This window comes from Paroedura picta, chromosome 10 (genome assembly GCF_049243985.1).
Source record: "Paroedura picta isolate Pp20150507F chromosome 10, Ppicta_v3.0, whole genome shotgun sequence".
NCBI lineage: Eukaryota > Metazoa > Chordata > Lepidosauria > Squamata > Gekkonidae > Paroedura > Paroedura picta.
The window spans coordinates 29,534,747-29,557,805 of record NC_135378.1 but is presented as its reverse complement, the minus strand read 5'-3'; the positions used below and the strand labels follow the sequence as shown (position 1 = coordinate 29,557,805).

General features: G+C 41.4%; 1 protein-coding gene across 1 annotated transcript in view; it reads left to right on the top strand.

Annotated features, from left to right (window-relative positions):
* Nucleotides 1-23,059, top strand: part of NFXL1 (nuclear transcription factor, X-box binding like 1) — a 64,299-nt gene that overhangs the window by 1,215 nt on the left and 40,025 nt on the right. Inside the window, exons 2-15 of the mRNA XM_077301904.1 lie at nt 4,208-4,378; nt 4,600-4,709; nt 6,369-6,499; nt 7,373-7,551; nt 9,061-9,222; nt 9,371-9,471; nt 11,093-11,207; nt 11,548-11,672; nt 12,416-12,538; nt 14,411-14,501; nt 15,134-15,254; nt 17,597-17,756; nt 19,426-19,517; nt 21,116-21,137. Coding sequence (XP_077158019.1) covers nt 4,208-4,378; nt 4,600-4,709; nt 6,369-6,499; nt 7,373-7,551; nt 9,061-9,222; nt 9,371-9,471; nt 11,093-11,207; nt 11,548-11,672; nt 12,416-12,538; nt 14,411-14,501; nt 15,134-15,254; nt 17,597-17,756; nt 19,426-19,517; nt 21,116-21,137 — 1,703 coding nt within the window. The remainder of the gene's footprint in view (nt 1-4,207; nt 4,379-4,599; nt 4,710-6,368; nt 6,500-7,372; nt 7,552-9,060; nt 9,223-9,370; nt 9,472-11,092; nt 11,208-11,547; nt 11,673-12,415; nt 12,539-14,410; nt 14,502-15,133; nt 15,255-17,596; nt 17,757-19,425; nt 19,518-21,115; nt 21,138-23,059) is intronic.

Genomic DNA, 23,059 nt, shown 5'->3' with positions numbered 1-23,059 from the left:
CAATTTCTATTAGAGAACAGTCGTGAGCACTACCACAAAATGGCTGCTAATCACAAAGGTACCATCAGGTTCTACCAGAACGTTTGTAGGTATGAAACCCAGCATCTTTCCAAATGGGTACTTTCCTCCAGATACAAAAGTAATGCTGGCTTGTCTGAAGTGCACCAACTTCTGCTCCAGTGAAGTGGTGACAAGCTAGGGCTGGCTCTTCGCTTTGAGGAAAGAGGCAGGCGGGCACTGGGGACATGGCGTCTGTAAGGGACTGCTCTTTAAATGATGGAAGCTTGTATTTGGACCAGGTGAAATCTGAGCCAGGTGGGGTTCTGTGTGTATGTGTGCGGGGGGGGGGGTGTTTAATTGTGGCAATGGGTTTAAACTTTTGTGCCACTTGTCCTTGGGGCTGCTGCTTTCTGGGTCTGAAATGAGTGGACCCCATTTGGGTCTTCCGTTTCTGGCTGTTGATTGCTTTCAGGACAGTTGTTTATCAGGAACTTGCCAGGTAACTTGATTGCGTTCTGTATACATTATGCATTAAGTTGAAATGAAATCCTGCGCAATTAACATTTCAGTATATTAAATCAAACTGTTCTGGACCAAATTAAGCCCTACTGCTCTCTTGAGGCAGTGATCTGTAAACAAAAACTCTCTTACTTTGGACACATGATGTATGCAAATGATGGATTAGAAAATATGATTATGCTTGGTAAAAGTAAAGGAAGCAGAAGAGATAGACAAAGGACAAGGTAGATAGATAGACTCAAAGATGGAGGTAGATTGACCTTACAAAAACTTAGAGCCATTCCGTACAGCGTTAATGTTGCTGAAGTCTTACCATTGTGTAACGCTATTTTTTTAAACATGCACGACATCATACGCGATCTGCAACACTCCCGCAAAAACCGTTTCTTTGTAGTGCTTTTCAGGGAATCCACAAAAGTGGATCCACAAAAGTGGATTCCCCCTAAAAAACCCCGCAACTCTTGAGAACAACCTGCAAGACATCCAAGAAAGACATGTGCATTCTCAATATAGTGGTAGCAAGAATGTCCCTCCCTAAGCTCTCGGACCTGAGCTTCCGGCGTCGCGATCGCCATTTCCCTCCCCCCCTTAAACTGGCAAAAGCAACGAATAAGCGATGCTTCTTCTGCTGAAATCCCTCCACAAGCAATTGTCTGTAAAGTTTCAGAGCACAATACAGCCCCCTGTTCGACACTGCCCGTAATTTTGGCCAGAAATTGCACCAGGGGAGGGGGGGGGGGCTGATTTTTTTTAAAACTGTAAGCTTGTGTAAATGATTAAGCGCCAGCTCCCACGCCAGCGAAAAAGATCTATCTGATACATCGAATGAACAAATATGCGTTGCTACAGGTGTTTTCGGGTTTTTTAAAAAACAGTTTTTAAAGTGAAGCACGAACAACAGTTCAGTGGCTGTTCTTTTTGATTGACGGCGAGGGGCAGGAGTAAGCACAGAAATATACCGCCCCCTTTGTTGCAATTCCGGCAAGACCGGAAACTTGTGCGTTACGAGAACAGCGCTAGTTGGAGAGTCTTTTTTCCGAGAAAAACAGCTGTGTGCGTTACTGAGACCTGCCACTGTTCATTTTAGCACTTTCCGATAGCGCTCATATTTAGCTACATTGGCGGCCGTGCGGAATGGCCCTTAAAGTAATGGTTGCGGACAGAGTTGGATGGCGGGCCTTTGTTCAGAAAGTCACTATGAGTCGGTAACAACTTGACAGAACCGAACAATATTAATTAGTTCATTTCACTATCCGATTGGCACTCCTCAGCCTTCTGAGTTCAATCAGAGTGTGGCTCATCCATCTGTCTGAGAAATATAGAAATGTGCTGAATTTTGCATCTGATATTCAGTTCTGTGCTTGGATGCTATTGCTATGGAAGCATAGGATTCATTCAGTTTTGATTGCATGCTTCCCCAGATGGCTATTACTTCAGTGATGCTCTTCAGTGCTATGATGTGTCAGCTCACCTTAGCTCCTGTTTGCCGCGTGGGTAGGCAGGACCTAAGGGGCTGTGTAAATTGATGATAGCTTGGTGTGTTTGGCTCTAAGTGATACTCCTCCCTCCCAGATGTTTGGTTTTTAAATTGTTCCTTACAATGCTATTCTTTAGTATTAGATAGCATCTTGGTCTCTTATTGGCTTATCTAGTAAGAAAGACAGAGAAAGCAAATTTTTAAAAAACCATTCTTAAGACTATCCTTCATTCAGACCACCTCTTTAGAGACTGTTAGGAAGCCAGTGTGTTGTAATAATTAAAGTCTAGTTTCTTGGAGACCCACATTTAAATCCCTACTCTGCTCCTTTGAGCCTAACAGTGTCTGTTTCACTCCTCCACCCCCTTCCAAGCAAGGGGAAACAAAACGGTTTAAATGGCTGCAAGTTAGACCCACCAAGAAGTTAGGTTTAAACAATTGGCAGCCATTAAAACCACTTGTTTTGCTTCCCCCCTTCAAAGTGGGAGGGAACAAAATCGAATCAGCTGAGCGCTCTCCTCAGACTCAGCTGTTTGGTGAGTTTTGCTGCATGGCTGGATTTGAAATTTCTCTCTGCAGAATCAGCTGATTGGTGGGTCTGCTGTGCAGCCCAGTTCGAATTGGGCTACCCAGCAGAGCCATAGCCAGGCCTGCGGGAGTTAAAGGGACCTAAAAGACCTCTAGCTGAGCTGTGGCTCAGCTGTTTGTAGTGGGTTCCTGCTCCTTTTTTCCCTTTTTTACACCACATTGTCCAGTTTGAGTCTCTTGGACCCGAAAACATTAGGGGTTTCTGTAAAATCCTGGATCGAAATACTCTACCAGTATTTGAATCCGTCTGTTTTCAGGATTCCTGAAATGTGTTCAGGTCCAATAACGTGGAGTTGAAAAAAACCAAGGGCAGTAACTGCACACCCTTAGTTACAATTAATGAGGGGGGGTGGGAGAGAGAGGCACTACTCATTTATAATGTCTTTCACTTTAAAAAGCAAAATTTTGTAAAGAGCTTTGGAGGAGAAGTTATTTATCACACAGGACACCATCCTTTTGGGGGCCTTTGGGCACCAGCGGGGATTTTAGTCAGCTGTGCATATTAAAAGCCATCCTGTTAACCAGAAGTTTTGCCTGAAATGCTGGACATTTACTATTACAGTTATAATATAACCTTACTCCTTGACATTTTTTGGTTGGTTATTCCTCCTGTGGCAGCTAGTTTTTGATCATGTCCACTGCCCTGTGTCAGAATTCCAAAGGTACGCTTAGGCTTTAAAAGGTTGGGGATCCTTGATCTAGATGAAGCTGTTATGTTCATTACCCTTCTACATCACATGACACTTCCCTGCCGATCCCTGAAAAGATTTTTGCCTTTGTACAGATGTGCTTGAAACCCTGGAGTGAGGAAGCAACCCTGAGAGGACTGGTTTGATAGAGGTTGTCTATAAATATAAATAATAATAATAAATGAAAATTAAAATAAAGGAGGACTGATTTGGTGTAGGAAAATAGTTTAAGAACTCTTCTCCTGTGCAGATGTTCTTCTCTAAATACCCTTACTGAAGCAGCCTTTCCTCAGGGTAGGGAAGGACTGTCAAGGTTCAGTTTCACTGATCAAATGGTTAGAAACTGACACGTGGCCTTTACTCAGCTGGTCACATAGAGCTACACTTAACACATGGCTAGTTTCTGAAGCGTGGGAGTTCTTACTGATTTGTAGAAAGAGAAGAAGCAAAAACAGTTTGCTGACCATTTCAGTAATATGCTGAATAGCAGCAAGGAAAGAAGAATCGTATTTTTAATGGTGGCATGACCCTCGCATCATAAAACAATATAAAGACAAAATCAAAGAGGAAAGGACGATGCACAGATTGGCCCTCAGGGGTGTCACTCACCCAGGAGGACCGATCAGGTAGGCTGTGCATTGCCCCTGACCTCCTCCTCCTCCTTGGTGGTATTCACCCCAGAGGACCAATCAGGTAGGGGAGTGGGCTTAACCCCTGTTTAAAGATAATTGAAACTACAGTAGCTGGCCTGTGGTACAGATGGGCTTGCTTTAAAGCTTTTGACCTTTAAAACAACTGGCTAGATATTTGACCAATATCTTTTCGGGAATTGTCATAATATTATCATAATATTGGGCACTACATAATATTGTCATAGTATTGGGCACTACTGACAAAACTTCATTAATGCTTGCATTATTAATTCTTTAAACAGAATTAGCTTCTCAGAAGAAATTCGATGAAATTAAGAGGGCTAATCAAGCGGCAGCTAAAAGGCTTGTTGAAGACCAATTTAGTTCCTCATCTGAAGATGACGACGATGATGCTGAAGGAAAACATGGGAAGATTTTGGCTAAAACATTTACAACTTACACTAATCAAACTGGTAAAGTCTTATATGTTAATTAACTTAATTAAACTTTACACTGTTTTGTATTTCTAGGCTGCCCTTTTCCGTATTTATATGCTATCCTGGTTAGCACAGGAATGTTGATTTTGGCTAACCAGTGCTTATTGAATAAGAGTGGTAGAGCCCATTAAAAGTTGCAAAACTTGCTAAAATGCTATTTGCTGCTGCTGATAATGGTAATCTTCTCTTATTCAAAGATGGTGACACACATGAATTGGAGCGCACAAGGCAATACATGAACGAGGCTTTTCAGTCTGGAGCAATGACATGCTTGATTTGTATTGCTTCAGTTAAGAGAAACCAAGCTGTAAGTATTGTGTATACTGCAAGAGTGTTGTAGTACCACTTCTTTCTAAATTGAATATCTCTGGTCAACTAAGAAGGGTCTCTGCACAGCTCCTCTTTTGATACCTCAGCCAAAAAGAAGACATATAAAGAGAACTCCCTCAAGAGTATCTCCACCCTACCCTTGGATTTTTTCCCATTTCAAAAGTTTGATATACATTAAATATTTTCAGGAAGTGAGGCAAGATTTTTTTAATTTAGGTATTTTTTCATCTGGAGTGAGCAGTTAGTTCAGCGCAAGTGGTAATTTTAATATTAAAATGTAATTGTAGTGATGTGAATTTTGCTCTGTTGCAGAATTCGCAACCACTGCTGCCTTTTGTTGTGATTATGGATTTCACCCCCCCCCCCCCCATATAACTGAGTCTTCTAGGTTGGTTTGCTATAAAAGCTCCTTTTACAGAGCTGTACATATTAAATGCATTACCCCAGTCAGCAGAACCCAAATTAGGTTGGAAAGAGTTTATTTATTTATAGTTTACATTTCTCATTGAGACTCAAGGTCAGTTACAGAATAAAGGCAATGTGCCCCAGGCCGATCCCATCAGATGCCAGAAGTCAAGCAGAGCTGGCCCTGGTTTGTACTTGAATGAGAGACCACCAAGGAAATCCTGGGTCACTGTGTAGAGGCAGGCAATGGCAAACCATCTTTGAAGGTCTCTTGCTTTGAAAACCACATCATGGGTCACCATAAGTCAGCTGTAACTTGATGTCCAGTGAACAATGCAATTGTAGAGAATTTTTATGTGGTTTATGTAGAGAATGTTTATGTGGTTAAAATCTAGCTGGACCTCCAAATGACAGCCCTGGAACAATGCCTCTTTCAGAGCCTGTTTCTAGAGACTATTGGGAAATATCATAAGATGTCCCTTTCGTAGACCTACTGTGTTGTGTGATCCTTGCCATCTGGAACTTGATATCTTAATTTTTCATATTGGGTTGGATCCTGCAGAGAATCTGTTATAATTTTTCCTCCTTCTATGGAAGCAGCCTTTGATGCGTGAGATATGTTCAGCCTGGAGAAGAGGAGGTTGAGAGGGGGCCTCTCACTTTAAAAGTATTTGAAAGGTTGTCACTTGGAGGAGGGCAGGGAATGGATCTTGTTGACAGCAGAGGATGGAATCTGCAGTAATGACTTTAAATTACCTGTAGAATACTACTGGCTAAATACCAGGAAAGTATTTTTTACAGTCAGAGTAACTGTCTTTAAGCAGCAGCTGGACAGATATTTATCATGGATGTTTTAGGCTGATCCTAATTTGAGCAGGAGCTTGGAGTAAATGGCATGTATGGCCCCTTCAAATGCTGTGGTTCTATGATTCTAGGTATCGGAAAAGCTCCTTCTGATAAAGTTCCTCTGGTAGTGGAACACATCCATAGAGTTCAGCCTCTGATGTATCTCTTGTGGATTAGTGTATTTAAAATCCATTAGCCAACTGGGATCACATATGAAAAACAGAGAAATCTATTGAACAAATAAAACTTGGCTGACCGCTGTGCTACTCTGCAACTATACAGAAAACCAAATGGAATCAATTTCAATTTTTTGTGCTTGTTGGGTATACTAAATCAGAAACCAATTTCCTAGAAAGGTCTGAAATTCATCCTTTCTGTCTTCTAGGTTTGGAGTTGCTCTGGATGTTTCTGCATTTTTCACATGCCATGCATTCAGAAATGGGCTAAGGATAGCGTTTTCCTAATATCTTCTTTGACTGATGATGATTTTGGAAAGAAGGATTATCAGTGGCCATGGTGAGCTTTTAAAGGTTTATTTGGAAAGCTAGCTTTGTGTCGTGGAAAAACTGAGCAGTAGGTTTAAAGCATTATTTGAAATATCCATAACCACAATGGAGAAATTTTAACCTGTGGAAACTGGAACTTATCTGTGCAATAATAAATTAAGCAGTGGTTAAAAAAAAATTGCTAGCAAAATTTATACAGTCTAGTCTTGATTTAAATGTAGATTTCACAGAGGAAAACAAGGAGACAGAAAGCTCATTCAATGTTATATGTCCACAATTTCACTAGGCTAAAATAAATCCAAAAACATACATACGTATGTGTGTGAGGGAGATGTGGATACAGGGGAATCATGCCTCTGGCAATTAATCATAGCAGGGCGTACATTAAAGGACCTTCCGCCACCACACCTGAGATGAGGTTAATTGGCGTGCCCTAAGTTCTATGAGGTTCTTGTTCTACTGATGCTTTCGGAATTCCCCGCCATACTGCTAGCCAAATGCACTCAGCGTATGGATGCTATGGTCCAGTTCCAAGAGGCATGCAGGTACAGACGTAGTGGAGTCCCCAAGGAAAAAAAGCATTGCAATGTTTGTGCTGCAATATAGATAAGCCTTGCTGAATTGTCTGTTTTCAGTTGCCATTGATAGAATTTTGGGAGTGTCGGGCTTCCAATTTCAGTCTTGCATTTTGTTCGTAAACTCTGGGCTTAGGAGAGCCAAGTCTGCCACCTGCATTACAGATGAGTGTTTAGCACTCATGCTGGCATGTTGCAACTGTAGCTTCATCATTGCAAGTGGCCCAGTCAGTATTTGCAATAAAGCATGGGTGCTCAGATTTAATTTCAGCGAATCCTCTTTTTCTTTTATACCTTCCCTGTTCTAGTCCAAAATGCAGGTTTGAGTACAAGCGATCGGATATCCCCACTCGATATTACTGCTATTGTGGAAAGGTGGAGGATCCAGCTCTGGACCCCTGGCTGGTTCCACATTCTTGTGGCCAAGTATGTGAGAGAGACTTCAAGCCTCCCTGTGGACACAAGTGCCTGCTATTGTGCCATCCTGGTATGGAATTTTCATTCATTCAATAAGTCAGTCAGTCAATCAATTTACAGTTTAATCCATGTTCAATCTGTTCAAGAATCATTGCTCTAATGAGCCAAAGTCTACTGTTGGTAGTGTTCTTCTATCCGGCCTGGCTCAAGATGGGGGCACACAACCTAGGTAAAGTCCCCAGGTGTGGGACTGGTGGGGCCCATACAGATGTTGGAGTTGTTACCCTTGGCCTCAACCAAATGCCTGGTGGAACAACACCATTTTGCAGGCCCTTTGGAACTTGGAAAGCTTTCTACCAGCAGCTCATTTCACCAGGCTGGTCGAGGCCAGGTGCACATCTTTAGGGCTGGGGATCACCAGCAGATTGGAATTGCTGTGCAGAGAGCTCTTCAGGGGATATCTACGCAGAGGCAGGCCCTCAAATATGCAGGTCCCAGACAGCATAAGGTAACTGTAATTGAACTGTTTCAAACAGTAGGACTGCCTGGATTTTAAAGTATGTGGGTATATTGGAGAGAGCTTGCTTTTCCAGCAGGTTAGATGGAAATTTATCAGTAAGTGGAAGCTTAAAGATGATAGCTGTTTAAAGAGCTATGGATTATATACATGGACAGTTCCTACATTGTTTCTAAAAGGAGCTGAAAGCAGCATACATAGGATTTTACTGCTTCATCCCCACAACAATCCTGCATGGTATACTAAGTCCTGGCTTCTGTTTGGTGGGATGAGTGCCCAGGGGAGATCAGGGCCCTGAAGAAACTTGCAATTCTGGCGGGCCTGCAAGTCAGAGCTTTGAGGCAAGCAGAAATATAGCTGGGCCCCCCTTACCCTTTACACCCCTCCTCCCTCATCCCTCTTTGGGGCCAGCATTAATACCAGCCAACATGATTAACACAAACTGATGTTTCTAGACTGTTTTTATGTTGTTGAGTATGTTTGAACTATATGCTTCTATTGAATATTTATGTATTTTGATCTTTATACCAGTGTGTCGTGTCACATATATGTTGTGCACCACCTCAAGACTCTGTCATGAGGGACAGTATAGAAGCTCTAAGATAAATTTAAACAAAAATTGAGAAAGAGTAACTGACTCAGAATTGCTCAACTAGCTTCATACTTAAGTGGAGACTTGATTTTCTTGGTCCTTGCTATTACTTCCATAATTAAGTTTGATTCCTGTATAGCAACCTTTCTCAACTTTTTTACCATTGAGAAACCCATGAGATATTATCCTGGCTTCAAGGAACCCCAGAAGTAGTGTGATTGTGCAGCATATGATTGGGAAGCATAGTTGTGTACATGCCTACTCAGTGCCCCCCTTCCCACCCCTCTAGGCCCTTCATTGGCCATTTTTTGGGGGGGGGGGTCAACATGACCATATATAAAAATTCCCGCCCATTCAGGAAAACCTCCCAGGGCTGTCAAGAAACCCCAGGATTCCATGAAACCCTGGTTGAGAAAGCCCACTGTATAGGAATGTCTGTTTCTTGATCCTGTTTCTGCTGTTTTTTGTAGGCCCTTGTCCGCCTTGTCCCAAGATGGTCTTAACAACCTGTTACTGTAAAAAGGCAAAGCCAGTGCCACGGAGGTGCAGTACAAAAGAATGGTCGTGCCAGCTGCCCTGCGGTCGAAAACTGCCCTGTGGACAGCACAGCTGTGAGAAGTCTTGCCATCCAGGTGTGTTGTCTAAGATTGTGAGAGATTTGTGTTTTCTGCTTTTCTCCCTACTGTAGAATTAAAGGGGTCCTTGCTATTTGTTACATAGCTTGGTAACTTTGCTGGTGTGAGTGGTGGAATGCGATTCATAAACTTCACCTTGCTTTAGGAGACTGTGAACCCTGCCCAAGAGTTAGCAAGCAAAGCTGCATCTGTGGAAGGCAAGTAGCAGAAAGACTTTGTGCCAGCCCTTTGTGGCAGTGTGATCAGGTAAGTTTCCTTAGAAGTTGTCATTTGTAGCTTGTCATTAAATATATGGAACTTTCATTTATGGGGAAGCTAGAGGATCTCTGTGAATAACCTTGTGTATTAATAATAAGGGAATTTTAAGATGTGAGGCAAAAAGAGGGTCACATTGTTCTTAAAGCTAGTAATTTTATTCCTGTCTCAAATCAGATGTTCAACACTCTTTATTGGTGGGCTTAGCCAGGACTGAATGAAAGTAGCAATTGCTTTGAACCATTACCTCCGTACAGGCAACCCTTCCTTGAATTGCCATGGTAATGTACATTGTGATGGCTATTTATAATCCCCTCTCCAGCGGAGGGCTATATATGATTGACTGTTCCATGCAATCCCAGCGGTATGTGAGCTCACCAGCAGCCCTATGCACAGTCACCAGCAATTGCATGGCTGTTGGGCTTTCATATCATAGAAAATACTTTGTGTGGCTATGCAATTATTAATACAAAAGCAGTTTGCATTGTGGACCTATCGCTTGAAGTATCAAAAAGTGGAACTCATTGGGGTTTAACAAGACAGACGTTTCGGCTACAAGCCTTCATCAGTATTAATATCTATTCAACATGTACATCAAAATTCATTCATGCTTTTTGTCAGAAAGCATCTAAATTTAACATTAGCTACAAAGAACCTAATTCAGGAACAATCAAACGCAACATGGACCTGGGCAGCTAGATTGTTTGTAACCTTTCGGAGAATCTAAGTCTGTGTCACATTTGATAATCCCTGCATTAGATTAATTGTGGCCAATGCTAAAATTAGATGCTTTTTGACAAAAAAGGATGAATGAATTTTGATGAACCTTGTGAATGGATTTATACTGATGAAGGCTTGTAGCCAAAATGTATCTTGTTAAACACCATACATCCCATTTTTTGATACTTCAAGCAATAAATCCACAATGCAAATTGCTTTTGTATTAAAAATTATTATTCATAGCCATAAACAGTATTTTCTGTTGTTTTTAGCTTGAAACTGTGTATACCATATTCTGTTTCGACTTTCATATCTGGCACTAGAGTACATGGTTGATTACATTAAAATTTTAATTTAAAAAATTCCATTCATCCAAAATAGGCTCTTTGACACACAAATTTGATGAATTTATCACAAGATATAAATGGAGAGGCTGTTTCCTACACAGAGGATGAATATTTGGGTTCAATAGTGGGGTCACCAGAAAGTCTCAGTGTTGACATACTGAACTGCTGATATGCATTGTGCTGCATTGTGATCCTGAATGAAGTATCTGTTGGTCCCATTGTTCTTTGCATTGGGCAAAGTTATAAGCTTTTAATTCTTACTCATGTTTTCTGTTATAATTTTTGCACTTAGTTAGAAAACTGAAAGTGTTAACAATGTAATAGATGGGAATATGATTGCTCGTGATAAGATGATAAGCACCCTCTTGTCTACTCCTGGGGAAAGTGCTAATATAATTTTACTTAAGTATTAAGGAGTAATATTTTTAGTTAAGATGTAGCTTATCTTCTCAGCATTGAGAAATCCACCTTTCTCCTTCCTATTGTGTTTTGTTGTATATAAAGCAGTTGCAAGTGAGTTAATTTCTTTCTCCTGCTTCCTCCAGGTTTGTCGCAAAACCTTACCCTGTGGTTATCATGCCTGTGAGCAGGTTTGTCATATTGGACCCTGTGGGGAATGTCCTAGATCTGGCAAAAGGTTCTGCCCATGTGGAAAATCAAGCAAGTATTTTCTGCCTATTCATTGGTATACATACAGTTGGCCATTTAGGTGAATTGATAGGGTAGATTTTAGTTGTCATCTTTTTCACAGATTGCAATAAAGTAGGCTAAAAACAAGCTAAATGTAGCTTAATCAGATTAGATCAAAGACATGAAGGTTGTAAAGTTGTCAGAAGTCTAATTTAGCTTTGTTCCTGATGCAACTTCCTGAGGGCCCCCCCCCCCATTTGAAATGAATAGGTTACAGGAAAATAAAGCTTATCTTTTTTCACCTGCATGTTAAACAGCAGCAACCAATATAGAGGGTGTTTTTGTTGTTGTTGTGTTGGTGTTGTCTTAGAATTTTCTTTGCCATGTACGGAGGATGTACCTACCTGCGGAGACAGTTGTGACAAAGTCCTTGAATGTGAGCTCCATAGATGTTCTCAGCGCTGCCATCGAGGTCCCTGTGAAATCTGTAGACAGGTTAACATTTCTCTTTCTGCATTTCTGCATGTGTTCTTTTTGTTACTTCACAGCAGATATTTGGGATCCCAGGGTGGGGGTGGGGTGCAGCTCAGATAGTACCTGTCCCATCTAGCTTATGCTTGGTCCGTCTTCCCCTGCCTATGTCCTTTACCACTGTCTGGACTGCCAGTTGCATGTTCTAAAATACCATTTTACCCTATTTGACAATGTATGCCTTTCCAACTTTGTTCTTTTGTCCTTAGTGGTGCTTGATTTTCTGTATTTTGTAGTTCTGCTCCCTCTCTACTTAAGAGTATGTCTTAAATTGATGTTGGGGAGGTAAACAGTTTATTGGCTTTATTCCTTTAGTCATTAGCTACATATGTTGTGCCTAAGAACTCTCAGGCAAGTGGATTTCCATCGGTATTGTGAAATAGCATGGTCCTGAAACTGGTTCATCTCCTCCTCTGCTATTTGTCAGAAATGGGGATCATTATATTGGGTTCGTTATAGCTTGCCCTCCCTTCTGCACTTGCCGCTCCATAGTCTTCTGTTCCATTTTTCATCAGGCCTCTTGACATGGTATATTAGGAAACATCTGTGCAGTTCAGCTGCCATAATCAAATGCACTACTTCTCCTAAAGGCCTTTAAGTTAACATTTTGACCCATTAATTTTGTTGTCAGAATTAAGGCATGTTTATTGGTCAGGCTTTGCTTAGAATTCTCAGCTTTGGTTTCCTTCCATTCATGTTTTCCCCAGGAAGTTGAAAAGCAGTGCCGCTGTGGAAAGCACATGAAACAGATGCCCTGCCATAAGCCATATATTTGCGAGTCAAAATGTGCAAAAATTCGTGACTGTCAGAAACATCAGTGCAAGAGAAAGGCGAGTACCAAAAATACACCAACACTATATTTTAGTTTCTGTCACTCTAGCCTTAGGAAATAAATGTACTCAGTTAAGTCCCTTTGAGAAAGGCACAGCAAATTTTCTTGACATACAACATAGGCTGTTTTGCTATTCATTTTGCAGCTATAGTACATATGACTTCTTCATCCTTCTGTATTGAATTTCCATTTGCTTTGGGAAAGAAATTTGGTTAGGAATCATCTGTTTTTCTTTTTCCTGCATTATTTAATGGTTCCGAAGTAAAGCCAAACCACCTGCGCCTAACACATTTTCTCCTTTCTTCTCCTTCCTTTTTTCCTCCCTGCAAAACCAGTGTCTGAACTAGCAAACTATCAGCCCCATCCTAAAGAGAGTCATGCCCTTCTAAGTCCATTGACATAAAGGGACTGAGTAGCATGTGATTTGCTAAGGATGGTGCTGTAAATATTGCGCTTGCCCTATAGTGCAGCTCTGCAAACTGTGCTTTCCAGCTCATTGTCTGCTGGTTTAGACATAATGGCAAACTGTAGGCTCAAGGGGCCATGAAATGCAGAAGATACAGGTTGGAATGTAGTTATGAAAAATTGAAATCCAGCAAGAAGAGCATAAGAACTATGCAGTAATTATGCTAAGCTAGTTAATGTGTGTTGTGTAACCAGGAGATCCTAGGATTGCCTGACAGCTGAGCAAGAGACTTTAGAGGTGGTTTGCCATTACCTGCCTCTCTGTCATTAGTGTTCCTTGGAGGTCTCCCATCCACATACTAGCTTACCTGCTTAGCTTCTAAAATATGACAAGATCAGGCTTACCTGGCTATCCAGGTCAGGGTTGTTAATGTCTGCAATGGGTGGGGTGTCTCCAGTTTTGCTGTAATGAATAAGAAATCCCATGTCATTGTTCAGCCAGATCATAGTGTGAAGCCTCCTATTGAATCCTAGTTGGATAGTTTCACGCTGGAGTCTCCCTTTGAACACATTTTGTTTGAAAACTGTGACCTTTAAGTCAGGAACAGGGTCCCCAGTGAGATGAAAATGTTTGCCCAGTGATTCCTGAGTATTGTGGTTTTCAGTGGCAGATTTGTATCTCTTTATTCTTTTGCATTGGGACTGACCTGTTTGTCCAGGAAAGCCATTGTTTGACCCATGATGACATACATCAAATTGGAGGATAAGCAGGTGGATAAGTTCAATATTTTATAACTGTATTGCCTGAGAATGAAATTGGCATCTGTTTATGGCTTATTATTTGTAAGAAGCTGTCTTGAAATAGAGCGCTATCTTTAAGCAAAGAGAGAACTATGAAAACAAAGTGTTATAATTTGGGATGGTGAATATCTATGATGATGTGTTGGACTGGTTTGAAGTGGCAACTTGTAGGCACTAGGCAATGGCATTCTGATGTCTTTTGGATTCATCTTATTTCGGGATCCCATCCATTTGTATCGATTTATGTCTTCTGTGTATGCACTGGATATTGTAATCTTAAGACTGCTTGGGAAGAGACAGGGAGGAGGCCTATGTACTTCCTAAGTATGTACATTTGTCTTTAATGGAAAAGCAGTGAGATTATTACAAGAAAACTCACAAATACCAGTTAGATTTGAGTCCAGGAACAGCATAGAGTCCAACCTTTTGAGAGTCAAAGACCCCTTCATCAGTAGACGAGAACTTGAGATCTGAGTCCTGTTATGCTAGTAAAAAGGGTGTTGTAAAGGATGAAGAGGTACAATGTATCAACTTGATTAGAGCAGAGGGGAAATGCAAATACCAATGCATCTCAGATACATTTTTAAAAGTCTTGCTGACTTCCTGGTAGATAGACAGTCATTAACTGACAAGAAGTTTTATACTTCAAAACATATATTTGCAGTGCTGCCCTGGAAACTGCCCTCCGTGTGATCAAGTCTGCGGGCGAACGTTGGGGTGTCGGAATCACAAGTGCCCTTCGGTCTGCCACCGAGGTAAGAATGAGGAGGAAATCCCCCCCTTATGGATTATTTACTGCTTATCAAACAAGATGTGCTTTTAAATTTTCTGCCATGCAGTTGTTATGGGAAATCTCTTGACTTTCTTTTGAGTTGGGGTCTGAGATAGAAAAAATTGACTTTCTTTAAATGTTTCTAGCCTTTTGAGTTGGGGGATGAGATAGAAAAATAACAGCAAACATTTGAGACCCGCTCCAGGTTGTTAATGGCTTTTATGATAACGTTGTGGAGCAAGTGCACTTACAGCTTTGAGGAACGTAATATGCTAATGGTGGCAGTGTGTATCACACTTATTGTTTCTAGTATGCTTTGGCTGTCTGAGGATGGGTTTTAGTTCAACCAGCTTGCTACTTTCAAATGTGAATCCCTAATATAAGTTGCATAGTAGCAAAGCATCCATTTTAGAATTTTAAAATTGCCCTTCCCAATTGTCTCTGGATGCAGATTCTGTTAAATGTGTTTAGAGAACTCTGATGATTGCAGATCTTTTCTTAAAGCAGGGGTAGTCGCTGGCAGGGGCTCCTGGGAATTGTAGTCCATGGACATCTGGAGGGCCGCAGTTTGACTACCCCTGTCTTAAAGCAATCCATTTGTACTGTTCATTTTAGGCAGCTGCTACCCATGTCCCGAGACTGTAGACGTGAAGTGCAACTGTGGCAAAACTGTTCTCAAAGTGCCCTGTGGTAGAGAACGGACCACCAAACCTCCCAGGTGCAAAGAGATTTGCAGGTTAGTATAGTAAAAAAAGAAATTCATTATGTATTCTAAAATGTACCAGGTTGAGTTCTCGAGATCAGTGTTAGGAACACCCATGGAGTTAGTGAGCCCACTTTTCCCCCTCCTCTTGAACAGTAAACTGCATGGCTGTGTTACAAAATGCTTTTGATGGTCGTCTGGTTTCAAAAGCAGTTTGTTGCATGGCGTGGTAAGGATGGCATGAAAAACTCAAGAGCCACAGGCGTCAGATTAGTTTTCAGATGTCTCGTAAGTTTTACTTGCTAATATGAAGGGTTTAAAAGATTTGCAAACCTTTTGATTTTATGTTGGGCAGATTGGTCAGTTTCCTTTCTCTATGCTTATTGCCCAAGTATTTTTTTGGCTGTGGCTTTTGTTTTCAGAGTAGAAGACTCAGACTTATTTGTAGCGTGATCTTTTACATAAGCAAGCTTTGTTTTGAAAGTTAATAGCATTGGGACAGTTAGCAACAGAACTGCTATACAGTGCTGGGGGTGGGCCTCTAACTTTGTAGTGACCAGATGGGTTCCTTAGTGTTTCAGTTCCCAGTAGGTGGAGCCACTTGATCACATTATAACACAGAATGATATAGCATATTTAACAGCAAATGGTCCCTCATTGTACTACTTTTAGGCGTACATACTATTTTTATAGCCAGTATTCAGATAATTCTATGGCAGCTTGTGCTAGATCATCTGGATTCAGCTATCACAGTTGATAGATTTTATTTTTGATCATTCCACTATATTGTAGTTTAATGCCTCCTCTTTTTCCTAATTGATGGGAATATCCAGTGTAGTATTCAAGTCTTATTTAGAGGAGCATCTGTGGGGTTTATAATATTTTTATTTACAAATATATACTGGTGGAGCAGGTAAGCCATCCAACAGGTGCATCGACAGGCAGTATTGGTCCCAAAGCTACAACATCATTCCTCAAATTTCTGGACAGTTTTCCCTGGTCAGCCCTTAAAACATTTATCTGTGATAAAATGCGTTGAGGTACTTATTTAATTTTATTATTTACTTCATTTATACCCCACTTTTCTTCTCATTGAAGATCCACAACAAAATGGGTTCTCCGTTTTATTTTACAACCCTCCTGAGAGCCAGTTTGGTGTAGTGGTTAGGAGTGTGGACTTCTAATCTGGCATGCCAATTTCGATTCTGCACTCCCCCACATACAGCCAGCTGGGTGACCTTGGCCTCGCCACAACACTGATAAAACTGTTCTGATTGGGCAGTGATATCAAGGCTCTCTCAGCCTCACCCACCTCACAGGGTGTCTGTTGTGGGAAGAGGAAAGGGAAGGCGACTGTAAGCTGTTTTGAGCCTCCTTTGGGTAGAGAAAAGTGGCATATAAGAACTTCCTCTTCCTCTTCCTCTTGGTCAGGCAGAGCTTGTGCAACTTGGTCCAAGGTTATCCAGCCAACATTTATGGCAGAGCAGGGATTCAAAGCTGGGTTTCCCGAATCATAGTCTAACCGCTACATCAACCTTTCTCAACTTTTTTACTGAAAAATTCTTCAGGCTTCAAGAAACACCAGAAGCAGCATGATTGTGCAGAATATGGTTGGGAAGCATAGTCATGTACACGCCCACCTGGGGCCCCTTCCCTTTCCACCACCTGTAGACCCATCGTTGGCCGTTTTAGGAGGGCAGGCATGTCGACATGACCAAATATGGTCCTATTATACACTAAATGTTTTTAAAAACATTTAAAAATATATTAAAAATTAATTCCCACCCATTCAGGAAACCCCGATTAGCCTGGGTCCTGAAAGAAGGGTGGGAACATTTTTACAATTTATCATGGGCAACTTTGAGAGGGGAGCTGGATGCATCTTCCCTTTGGTCCCCAGCTGTTTCTGAAAAACATTTTAGTTTTTGAGCCCAGCTGGGAGAAATCCGTCCTTACCTCACTGCTCTATGGGGGTTTATTAGCAGTCTCAGTCCTGCGCATAGGTTTCCTACTGCTAAAATCTAGAAGAAGAGGAGCTTTTTGTACCCCGCTTTTTATTACCCTAAGAAGTCTCAGAGTGGCTTATAATAGCCTACTATTCCTCTCCCTATAGCAGATGCCCAGTGAGGTAGGTGAGACTGACAGAGTTTGGTTCCTGAGAGCTCTGTTATTCGTTTGTTTGTTTGCAATGTAGCAGTGCTGGGGATCTTTCAGGTATGACAGCAGATATACATATACATTTCCACAAATATTTAAAGTTGCACTTGTTCATTTTCAAATAACCACACCACAGCATGTTGCTTCTTTTGCTTTCTTTGAGTAACTGTATTGCAATCCAAGGTACTAATCTTCAACCATGCTAATTTTTTCTGTAGGCGGCCGCCAACCTGCCATCATCCCAGTCGAGAGAAACACAATTGCCATTTTGGCCCCTGCTCTCCTTGCCGTCAGCCCTGCAAGAAGCTTTTAGAAAGGTGCAGCCACTTCTGCCCAGTGGCTTGCCACGATGAAGCACTTGTGAAGCAATCTGGTCTGGTGAGTCAGTGTTCCAAGTCACAAGCACACTGCTTATTGAAAAGAGTTTGAAAAGTGGGTCTCCCCCCCCCCCCCGCCCTTTAGGGATGCCAGTTTTCAGGTGGGACCTGGGCATCCTCTGGAATTATAGCTCACCTCCAGACTGAAGAAATCAGTTCCCCTGGAGCAAATGACTGCTTTGGAGAGTGGAATCCATAGCATTATATTTCAATAAAGTCCCCCCCCCATCTCACTCCCTCCCGACTCCACCTCCAGAGTCTCCAGGTGTTTTCCAACCCAAAGCTGGCAACACTTACCTTAGCTTGCCGGCTGGAAAGGAAGGGTTGGTTGAGGTAGATTTACAGGTGCTGCTTGACTAAGAAAATCAAATAACAATAAAGCGTTTTCTTGCCCTCTTAGAAATCTAAAGGAATCTATTGTTTTTTAATCTCTAATTTTTCATACCCAGGACTACTCGGTAATCTTGATTTGCTCATATTTTCCTCCATTTGTTTCAACTTCTCTTTTCTCTTTTTAGAGAGAGAATATATGATGTGGTGATGCTACTTGTGTGGCTACTTGTGTGGCCTATGCTTTCAAAATTCAGGATGAATTTAGTATTCACTGCGTCATTTATGGCAGCGGTCCCCAGCCCCCGGTCCGGGGACTGGGACCGATCCGTGGATCAGTCGGTACTGGGCCGCGGCTCCTCTTCGTCCTCCTCCCTGGCTGCTGCCTCGGGGGCTGCCCTGCCACTCTGCCGCCGGCTCGCCTTTGGTGCTCTGCAGCGGCCGCCATGATTGAGGTTCCCCCTTGGCGTGGCACTGCGCAGATACTGCTGGCAGCGCCCGCCAGTGGGCAGCAGGAAGTTATGGGCGCCAGCAGGAAAGCAAGTGGAGCAGGGGCTCAGGCGGCAATGTCCCTTGGCAATATACTACCCCCCCCCCCCCGGGCCTCAATAAAATTGTCAATCGTTGACAGGTCTCCGGTGATAAAAAGGTTGGGGACCACTGATTTATGGCATTAATCTTTTAGAGGCCTTATCTTGTCGGATTAGAAAGAAGCATATTATAAATTTTACTCAGGAATTTCTTGTTCTAAAACTGCCTGCATAATTTATAGCACCATCTTTATCACCCCCCCCCCAAAAAAAAATCTTTTAAAGCTCTTCATAAATGATGTGGGGGGGGGAATCTGTTCTGGGTAAGTGGTTATGTTTAATGTTTGATTTGACATTTAGATCTGTAGATTATTTAATAATCTCATCCTTACAACAACCCTGCAATGTGATTCTGATAGCATTTTAAAGGGGCCAAGAGCAAGAGTTCCCCTCTGGAGGGGAGCAAGATGTGATTATTATCCTTTTGTGCGTCACCAGTTAGCGGGCTGGGTTGCAGATGTCACCTGCTCCCTATTTTAGATGTTACTGAACTAGTGTTTTTTGCCCCCAGGGTGGAACTGATCCCCATCATATTATGGTGCTATCAGTAACCAATTAGTCATCATAGGTGGTATTTTATTGTTATTATATTAGAAGCATGGCTAGTGTATTCTTTGATGCTTCTTGTGGCGGAAGAAATAATTCTGGACTTCCTGTATGTTAGTGGTTGACTTTAGCCATAAATGTAGTATGTGTTGTGTAATTAGTGTGTATAGGTGTACCTAAATACATTTATTTCTTTACTTTTAGCACCAGCCTGCAGGCCCTTGGGAACAGTCATCTGAGCCTGCTTTTATTCAGACTGCATTGCCTTGCCCTCCCTGTCAGGTTCTGATTCCAACGTGAGTACAAAAATATGCTTTGAAATTAGACAGTTCAGTCTGCGTGAATGACATGGCACATTTGTTCTGTCATTTCACTGGAATGTGTGTACTGCTGCTGAATTTTTGTTATGCGAGAGGCAGTTTCCTAAACCTAAAATTAAATTAAAATGACTAAATGGATTTGTGAGAAAAAGGCAGAGATTCATAGTCTGTTACATAGACTCTAAATCTAAAATGACACCTTTTGTCTGATTGCATTTCATATTTACATTTTTTATTCATTGGCCCAAGTGATTGTCGTTGCTGAGTAGAGATTTAAACATGGATTTCCTTACTCTTAGTCTTACATTAGGAGCCTCTTGTGGCGCAGAGTGGTAAGGCAGCAGACATGCAGTCTGAAGCTCTGCCCATGAGGCTGGGAGTTCAATCCCAGAAGCCAGCTCAAGGTTGACTCAGCCTTCCATCCTTCCGAGGTCGGTAAAATGAGTACCCAGCTTTTGCTAGGGGGTAAACGGTAATGACTGGGGAAGGCACTGGCAAACCACCCCGTACTGAGTCTGCCATGAAAACGCTAGAGGGCGTCACCCCAAGGGTCACAGGGAATACCTTTACCTTTACCTTAGTCTTACATTGCAACCACCGTAGTATATTGTCATTTATTTTATTTATTTGGTTACATTTCTATACCACTTTCCCATACGTCTCAGGACGGTTTACTGTAAAAGTTTATTGCTCATAGCTCATGGTACATAGAACATCATTTCTTAGACTTGTAACATTTTAAATATAACAATACAGAATACATTAACATTTTTGTTTATAACATTTTGAACTTGAATAACATTTAATGGTCATAAATGTGTGAACTATTAGTTATTCAGCCCTAAGCGTTGTCTCACATGTCCATATATCATGGAAAACATTGCCCCATGTTGTCTCTGTTGGGCATTATTAGTGATTGGGAGGGAGCTTCTGGTTAGTGTTACTTCACTGGCCTCAACCAAAGGCTTGGTGGAAGAGCTCTGATTTGTGGGCCCTGTGGCACTGTTTTCCTGCAGGGCCCTGATCTCTTCTGGGAGTTCATTGCACCAAGTGGGGGCTAGTACAGAGAAGACCCTGGTTCTGGCCTTCACACTGATTCCTCAACAAATTCCTTATTTCAAGAAATTTGGTTCTTGTAATTCTGCATTCTGACAGTGTGCTTTGGCAAATACTGCTGGTTATCCTGAAATGTTGTCTGAGGTGGAGACAATCAGCCATCACAGAATTTTAGTTGACTAATCATTTACCATAGTTATATTCACTTACCTTTTAACTAACTTTAAACTTAGATTTGCCAAAACATCAATATAATTGCCTTGTTGCCTCTCTAAGTACAAGCTATCATTTATTGTTAAAAAGTACTCTTTCTTTTCCAATTTGTATTGCAACACACTCAAAAGGTCCTGAAAAGCAAATTTGTGTGCTCTGGTCTCAGATTTGAAAAGGTTACTTGTTGAGATTAAAACACCTAAGGCTTGCATATTTAGGATATGTGCTGAACTTCAAGTGCTTGATTAAACCAAGTGATCATATTCCAATTGTTTTGATTTTTCTCCACCATTTTATATTTGCAGGCAATGCTTGGGGAAACACGAGGTGAGTTATGATAGCTGTCATCTTTTGGTGCAAAACTGAGACTTGCATAACTGGGTTTTAATAAAGATTCTCAGAATGAAATCTTAGCCTTCAGTTGATTTGACATGAGGTTTATTAGCAACTTCAAGTGTTTCACTGCTTTGTTGAAACCCACAGATTGTTTTTCGTTTGAGATTTGCTGGTTTTTCCACTAAGGAAACACTGCAAAAATTGTTCTAGGAAATTTGTAAGAGTGAATTTGTAATTAATCTCAATGCAACTTTAAACTTTTGACATCATGTTTCAAGCAGTGTGGACTGCCGGTGAAATGCTCGTTTGTTAGTGTTTACTCTGATGACTTAGGGTCAGCTTTGGTTTTATAGAGTGGACTACTTTATAGCTTTTCTGAATTGTTTAGAAATGTTTAAATTATCTTTTCTGGTGCAGTTTATACTTGTTGGCTGGATAAATCTTTTGGCTGCTCTAGGAGCATCTGTAAACGACGTTTTGAATGGTGGTATTAACTGTCACTTTGGCAACTACGATGTCTGCAATAAAATATTAGAACATGGTAGCTTTCAGATTATAATGGAGGGGATATTATAACTTGCAGCTGAATAGTGGGGCCTGTTGTGATTTGGTGGGGATGCCTTTGTCTGAAGTGTCTTTGCTTTCTGTAGTATAAATGGAAACCAAGAGGATGCTGTGTCTTGAATTAAGCAATGCTAATTTGTTTCTGTGGGATGTTACAAGACATTAAAGGCAGTTGTAGTTTTAGAGCAATGGAAGAAAGATTTTGAAGACTCCTTAGCACAATGGATGGTATCTAGGAGTCTTTTTACTGGCAAAAAAAGGAGGAGGGGAATTGGAAGAGATTGAACAGAATGTCTTCTGGCAGAATCTATTCCAGTTAACATATTTGAGTAATGTGCTGAGAGGGAAAATATTTTTCTTTATCATGCAGGAGACTGAGGTGGCAGAGATTTAAAATGTTAGACTGGACTGGAGACTACTTCGGGCTTCCCCTGGAGGGATCGCCTTTTGAAATGTCCTCCACACAGCAATAAAAGGGCATGAGGGGAGAAACCCTCCTATGTCATTTTTAATCAGAAATTGCATTTATAACTGTTGCCTGCCACCTGCTGTCCAGCCTGCCACTTCCTTACCAGCTCATTCTTCTGAGTTGTGCGAATTCAGTTTCCAACTGGAATTATTACTTATTCTGCCAGCAGTATCTCCACCTTATATAAGGGTGTCACAAGCATTTCCAGTTATTAAACAGTCCTTCTGCTTATGCTGTGCGTGGTTATCAGGTTTTGGGAGCTACCCGTTAAGTGATATCTTTTGGATTTGGTCATGTGTCAATATATTAATGAATGTGACTTCAACAGGCCTTTGTTTGGGAGGCATTCAACTTATGTATACTTCTTTGTTTGTTTGTTCGCAATGTGATTATTTGGCTTCTGTAAAAATGCAACCTGTGTAAATTGATGAAGACAGAATTTTTGAATTAAGTTGGAATATATTCATTTAACTTAAAGCCAGCATGGTGTTAATGGTTTAGAGCAATGGACTCTAATTTGGAGAAACTGGTTTGATTCCCCACTCCTCTTCCGCATGAAGCCAGTTGGATGGCCTTGGGCATCCAAGTTCTCTTATTCTCTCAGCCCCACCTACCTCACAGGGTGCCTATTGTGGGGAGATGGAAGGAAGGAGATTCTAAGCCGCTTTGAGACACCTTCAAGTAGTTAAAAGTGGGATATAAAAAACAATTCTTCTGAACTGCAGGAACTCGGGCATAACTAAGGAAAGTGGAGGGAATTTTTGATCTGTAGCTGTTTTGAACAGTGGTACAGTGTCCTAGGCAATGTCAGATAAGGAGAATTTATCGTAGTTGTTTATAGCTTGTTTAATCATACAATTTTGATCTGACAGTAGATAGC